Genomic DNA, 7,500 nt, shown 5'->3' on the forward strand with positions numbered 1-7,500 from the left:
ATGATTACACTCTCTAGGCTCTTGAAGACCTCACCGAGGAAAGATCCAATCTTACCAAGGTCACCGTGGACTACAGACGAAGAACGTCTTCAAGGATTTCGGTTGTCAATATTTGGCTATCAAACGGGAGTCAGACACATACGTGAAATCGTACCTTGTTAACCAGAATACATTGTATTTCGTCTAAGTATTTCATGATAACGTTGTGAAGGCCAAGGGCTATCCTCAGCCATCTGGTAGCAGCTAGAACGAAACTTACAAAGTCGGTCAACACAGTCTAAGGGTTCACTGTACCGTTTTGCAGCCTCAGTTTTAGCCTTAGATGAATGAATTGATATGAATCGACTCGAAATGCTCATTCATTGCTTGGAACTAAAAGTAGAGACAAGTTGTTTTTAAATGACTGGCTTCCAAAAATCACTGTATTAAAAAAAAAAAAAAATGAATAGATAAAATTAAATAAAACAATTGGAATTAGAAGTAAAGACTTTTTTCAAGGTAAAGCCCACCAGCTCAAAACTTGAAATTGAAATACATTCATACAAGTGTATAAGGATATGAATTTGATCTTGATTAACCGTATGTGCATCTTGATAAGGATCCTGATTTACGCTTTTAATCAGTATTACGTAAAACCAGTATGTCCTTAAGTTAGTCCAACCAATGTACAGTATAGTTAATCACTCAGTTACGAAATCTCAGTATTTATATATATATATATATATATATATATATATATATATATATATATATATATATATATATATATATATATATTTGGGATAAAGGCCATTCAGAATACATGTTCTGTTGAAGTCGACAGCAGTTACAGCATTATTCAGTTTGCAGTTTGCTTTTTCAATTTTTCTAACGGTGTTCCGATCTTCGTAGGCGAGGGTACTAAGTAAGTTTCCAAAATCCATATTAACTCGAGACGTCTTTCGGCCTTCACTCGGCCATCTTCAGGAGTGTAAGTATAGATGTGTTATGTTGAAATGGTGATTATATGTGGTTTATGTTGGCACTGGGGGAGGTGACCTTTGTGTGGAAGGTGGCGCCCCGTGGGGTGCTGTCTGTCTAAGTCCTTGTGGCGCTCCGTGTGGTGCTTGTGAGTTTCTAGCTGAAGGAAGAGTGGAAACGGGCATTTGTTGAATGTTGATGGCAGGTTTTAAGTTGTGAATATACACAGCTTCCGTCATTCGTAATCTCCGGGTGTCATGTTCATTGTGTAGGATTACTGTGTTTTCTTCCATCATTTTTCTACTCAGTGTTTGCCCATGTGTCCTGTCGTTATGGCGGCGTATCGCTCCATCCTGTAAGTGCGCTGTGATTCTTTTGGACAGTGTGGTGGTAGTGAAACCTATATACCTGGTAGGTAGGCGACTGCAGTCACCAATATTACAAGTATATTGGTATACTAGGTTCACTTTTTGCAGTGTATTTGTTGGTGGGAGACAGCTGTTCTTCATTACTAGATTGGAGGTTCGTTTGGATTTGTAATAAATTGTGAGTTTGATGTGTGTGTCGGGATTGGTGGGTTTAACATTACGCTGAATGATATTCCGCATGACTTTTTCGTCTTGTTTGTAACCAGTCGTCTTCTTATGACATCGTCTATCTCTTCTTTCTTGTAGCCGTTGTTGGAAAGTAGTTGGGAGATTCTTTTCAATTCAGTGTTGGTAGCAGTCCATGTAGAGCAGTGTGTGAACGCACGCTTGACAAAAGAATTAATCACACTGCGTCGATATCTCTCAGGACATTCGCTGGCGCCATTTAAACAAAATCCTAAATTGGTCGGTTTGACGTACACTTCCGTGGAAAAACTGTCTGTGCCTCTGAGTACAACGGTGTCAAGGAAGGGGAGTTTGCGTTCAATCTCAATTTCATGTGTGTAATTGAGTGAGGAGTTTTTCTTGAACATCTCAATGATATGAGAAACACTGTTTTCTGTGTCAGCGCTGATAAAGATATCATCTACATATCTTGTATAAATGGAGGGCTTGAGCTCATGGTGTTGTGTAAATATCGTCTCTTCGATTGAGCCCATATAAAAATTAGCAAAAAGGACACCCAACGGGGAACCCATGGCTACTCCATCAATCTGCACGTACATGTTCTTGTCGGGTCCATAGAACGGTACCTCTTTGGTACAGGCTTGTAGTAACTGACGCAGTATATCTTCGGGAATTGGGAAATGGATTTCATCTGAGCGATATAGCCTATTGCAGATAAAGTTAATAGTCTCATTTATGGGGACGTGGGTGAAGAGAGACTCAACGTCCATCGATGCTATGATTCCTGATGGTCGGGATGTCTTTATAATATCAAGGAACTCCTCGGTAGACTTGAGACTGAATGAAGATGGTGTGAAGGGTGAGATTAGAGCATGTAAACGCTTAGCTAGCTTGTAAGTGACCGCCGGTATCTGGCTTATAATCGGGCGAAGAGGTTGGTTGGGCTTGTGTGTTTTAACGTTCCCATAAATGTAACCAAGCTTATGGTCTCCCTCAATGAGTGGTAGCTTGGGAGCTCCTGCGAGTGCATTGTTTGTGGGAATTAGGCGGTTCAATTTAACTTTGAGGCCATCAGTTGGGTTTCTAGTGATCTTCTTAAATTTTGTGGTGTCATCCAGAATAAGTGACATTTTACTCAGGTAGTCTTCTTTATCCAGGAGTACAAATATGGGTGATTTATCTGCTCTGCGGATCACAATGTTATTGTTGTCTTTTAGTTCTTTTGCGGCCGCTCGAAGCTCAGGCGTTAGAAGAGAGCTACGAGTGTGGCCCCTTGATGTGTTTGCCTCTCTGATGAATTCAGCCTGGAGATCTGGGTGAGTTGTGACTTTTTTCTCACGTTCAAGTCGCTGGATGTCATCTATTAGCATCTCCAATTCAATGCGCTTCGCCAGAGGGCTAGGGCGGCTGATGTAATGGCAGTTCAGTCCTAAGTTGAGGAATTTCCTCTGCATTTCCGTGAGAGTGATGCTACTTAGATTGAGGAACTGATCAACTGGTTTCGGTACTTCAACTGGTCCTCCGTATAGAGAAGCTAACTTCCGACCAATTCTCTTTCTAGATGCTGTCAGGTGGTTGTCGGCTAACATTGACAGAGCAGCATCAATACTGTTGCGCGTATCATCATTTACATCCACTTCGCGCCATTGTCGATTTGTAAGGTTTTCTACTGCTAGTTTATACCACGTAGGTAATCCACAATTTTCCTTAAAACAATCCAAAGTACCTTGCATAAGATCCCCTTTTAGGCAAAGTAATCCTTTGTCATAATTATTTGAAACCAAGAAGTTAACAAACTCTACATTGTATATATATATTGGAGGTAGAATCGACCAGAAAGTATAAGAAAGGGAGATTACTATTCAAAAAGTGATAGGAGACTTTAACCTTGTTATTTTTCCGTAACGTAAAAAACCCATAGTCATACCGACTTAGGTACATCATTTCCTAGATCCCAACCTTTACCTACAGCATGGTTAAAAAAACAACATAATGTGATTTCCCCCTACATCTCAAATCCTTACTTCCTACGCTCAACTGATGAGTTTATTTGTATTATGAGAGTAAACAAACCTGAAGTCTTTATTGCTTTGTTGGACGCAGGGAATTTATTTACGAATGTGCCCCTCATTAGAACTATAAACATTATTCTCCAATATGTGTACTAACACCCAGAACTCCCACCGCCTCCAATTTCCATGGATGTCATGAAAGAAATAATGTATAATGTTGTATATATGTATAACGGATGCCCCGTTCAAGTGCCCTGGAAGGAAATTGTATGTACAGACCAACGGAATCGAAATGGGCTCGCCCTTGGGTGTTTTATTTGCCCAAGCCTTTATGTCAGGTTTAAATTTCACAGTAGAGATATATACATATACATATACATATACATATACATATACATATACATATACATATACATATACATATACATATACATATACATATACATATACAAAGACACATATATACATATATATACATATATATATATATATATACATATATATATATATCCTGGATACAGCCTATAGATCTACCCAAGGCCCCGTCCCACTCCCTGAAACTTTATTAAAAGAAATGTTAAATCTTTGTACAATGAAGGCCCCTTTCCTTTCTCGTAGAGGGGATCTCTTCCACCAGGTTGATGGTGTTGCTATGGGATCGTCTCTTGGTGTTCTTTTCGCCAATATGTACATGGCTGCTGTTGAATCAAGGACCTTCAATAGTCACCGGAAGCCGAAGATTTACGCTAGATATATCGATGATATTTTTATCACCACCAAAGAAAGTGAAGATGCTGAGAAGCTAGCTAACGCCCTTCAAGCTAATTCAATCCTCAACTTCACTATTGAAAGTAGTAGCAATAAGACCCTTCCCTTCCTTGATGTCCTTGTTGAGAAGCATTCGAACCATTACGCGACATCTGTCTACGCTAAAGCCACCAACGTGGGACGCTGCCTAAATGCAAGGGGAGAATGCCCAGACTCCTACAAGAGGTCTGTCGTTGGATCATATGTGAGAAGAGCCTTTTCCCACTGAAATACGTGGAAAGCCGTCCACACCGAACTGGAACGTATGAGGCAGATGTTAACCAATAATGGTTATTCTGGTGATCTCATTGAGGGTGTCATAAAGAGGAATATGGAAGAATTTCACACACAAACCCAGACCACTGAGGATAACAAGAAACATGTTACTCTGTATCATAAAATAGATTATGGTACGGCCTACAGACAGGAGGCAGACACTCTGAAGGATTATCACCGATGGAATTTCACCAAAGAAACCCTACGAGAGGGTTTTCCTGAGGGTCTTCGGCCGTCTGGTAGCCTCCTTAATTATAAAGAATAACACCACCCCTGGGAGACCTAAGGAATCGAAAGCCGACGTAGTCTACAAATCTAAATGCTCTGAAGAGGCATGCGAGCCCCTCGACATGAGCTACGTCGGCCACACGATGACCACCTTAAGAAGGCGACTGCTAGCACACCGAAACAAGGGAGCAATTCACCAACATTACATCGACACAAATGACAAGAAGCCGCGCTTGGAAGACCTCATCAGGGACACAGAAATAATCCACACAGACTCTAACTACGGACGCTTAATCATTGCCCAGACGGTTAGTATTACTTTGCAGCAGCCTACTTTAAACGTCCAGAGGTCATCGGATCATGTCCTCCCTTCCAGTAGAATAAAAAGACTCGCACACCGTGACATTTTCCCACTGGAAGTTACAAGCCGACAAGATGTGCCATCCTGTCTACTGCCGTCGCAAGACACAGCACATCCACAGCAAGGCCGCTACATTAATTCGGCGACCCCCTCTCTCCGTCCCCTCATACAGAAAAGAAGTCGGAGAGAAATCCCTTCGGGCTGCGTCACTTTATTTCTCATACATACTCCCTCATCTCCCACCCCCCACCCACTCCCCCTCATGCATCACAGCATCATCCATACACAACCTTTCTCCATTCAACCCTTCCCCAACAGACATTCTTCTCTTTCCCAATGCCCCTTTTACCCCATCTATCCATCTCATCCTAGGTCGCCCCCTCCTGTTCACTCCTTCCACCCTGCCTTCAACACCTCTTTTACTAATCTTTCTTCACTCATTCTTTCCATGTGTCCAAACCATCCCAATACTCTTTCATCAACCCTATCTCCCAACTCCCTTTCTACCCCCACCTCCTCATTTCTCACTCTATCTAGCCTAGTAAGCCCTATTACACTTCTCAGGCATTTAATCTCAAACACATTCAAACTCCTTCCTCTTCCTCTCTTATGTTCCATGTTTCTGCCCCGTGCAGTGCTGTTGGCATAATCACTCCTTCATACAATCTCCACTTAGCATCCATTTCCAAATGTCTATTTCTCATTACACTTTTTAATTCATATATGCAATATGTGTGTATATGTATCTAAATATATATTCACTCAATATATTCTACATAATGAGCATTTTCTGAGGATCAAAATATTTTATCTTTTATTTCTTTACACAACAATCAATGATAATTAATAATGTAAAAAAAAAAAAAAAATCGAAAAGAGAGGTAAAGAGCATCCTAGGTACAAGAAGTGAATAAACTGTGAAGGCCTTCTCTTCTTCACGAAGAGAGAAGCTCCCTTCCTCTTCTTTTGTTTTCCTACGCACTCCTTTGTCGACCGAGATACAATAGAGACGTGATTGGCAAATGGGAGGGATGGCAATGGCATTTGTGTGGCGAAAGGGAAACAAATGTGTTTGAAGGGTTTATCATGACCAGACAGCTTGTCTCTCAGGCCGACAGTGTAGATCGGGTGATGTATGGCTGTGCCTAGTGTTCACGAAGTAAAGGGAGTTATCTTCATACTTTTTATCTATTGTTCCCATAACTGTGTTTTGAACTATTCGTATATCTTTTATCTATTCAACCGATGATGTATGTATTTGTTTGCATCTGTCTCAATTTGGCTCCACCCCTTTCCTTTACGTCATAAAAATCTCCAGCCAAACAGGCATAGTTGGCGTATGACGTCATGTCTCCATCTTTTGATAGAATTTGACAAAAACAATTATAATTATCATTGCTCTTTAATTTAAGTTTTATTTGTCTTCAGTAGTATATTTCTCGTACAATCTGTGTTTTGACAGTGATTTTCCATAGCTAATTAATTTGTTCTTGATATCCCGTCAAAGCTTTATATACTATAAGACAGTTTTTTCTGCATAGTGAAATGTTGTACTTCAAATATCATTAAACAAAAATATAATCGTATTTAGATACTATGATATTTTGTAATATATCTATAGATATGTGATAAATGCCTTTTACAAGCATAGAGATATTCACCTCAAAGTTATATATTTTTCTGCATTTGTTCGTAAATACATAATGTCGACTGCATTTTGTAACGCAGTTTACCATAATACTTTTACAGTTGGTATTCAGTAATATAAAACCAATACATGTACATAAGCTTTGGACAAGTGGAATGAATATAAGTTTTCGTAGGTATTAACTGATATGAATATCTTAAACAAAATACAGATAAACTTAATGTAACAACAAAGTGAGGCTGTAATCTAAATTTGAATCAGAAAAAATCCTAATAAAATGTGTTATGCTTTTTAACAAAACGTGGTAGCTAATAGCACTGAGTTTAATTTCTCCCTGAAAATAATTTATTTTATCTATTTCTTCTTTTCCTAAATGAGAGTATTGGTAAGGTTTGGGCATGTGAAAGAATGAATGAGGAATGATTGTAGACAGCGTATGTCTGCCGAGCAAGGAAGAGAGAGCGAGTGTAGAAGCGAGGAAAGACTGGAAAAAGATTAAGTAGATGAAAGGCGGTTTTGGTACGTAATGTATTTCTAGTCCTGAAGGGGCTTTTAGAAATTCCTTAGCAATGTCAGATGTACAAAAAATACGAGGAACAAAAGAACTTAAAAAGACAAAAGCAATAATGTTGAAAAATGCATCTACTAACTTTT

General features: G+C 39.6%; 1 protein-coding gene across 1 annotated transcript; it reads right to left on the bottom strand.

The window, feature by feature from the left end:
- Nucleotides 1-158: 158 nt before the first annotated feature.
- Nucleotides 159-3,247, bottom strand: LOC143018709 (uncharacterized). Its single transcript, XM_076174295.1, has 2 exons — nucleotides 1,809-3,247; nucleotides 159-243 (listed from the first exon to the last, which is right to left on the bottom strand). The coding sequence occupies exons 1-2, from the start codon at nucleotides 3,245-3,247 to the stop codon at nucleotides 159-161; spliced, it is 1,524 nt and encodes a 507-aa protein (XP_076030410.1).
- Between the last annotated feature and the right edge of the window lie 4,253 nt (nucleotides 3,248-7,500).

This window comes from Oratosquilla oratoria, chromosome 35, assembly GCF_046742065.1.
Source record: "Oratosquilla oratoria isolate Oo_2021 chromosome 35, ASM4674206v1, whole genome shotgun sequence".
Taxonomy (NCBI): domain Eukaryota; kingdom Metazoa; phylum Arthropoda; class Malacostraca; order Stomatopoda; family Squillidae; genus Oratosquilla; species Oratosquilla oratoria.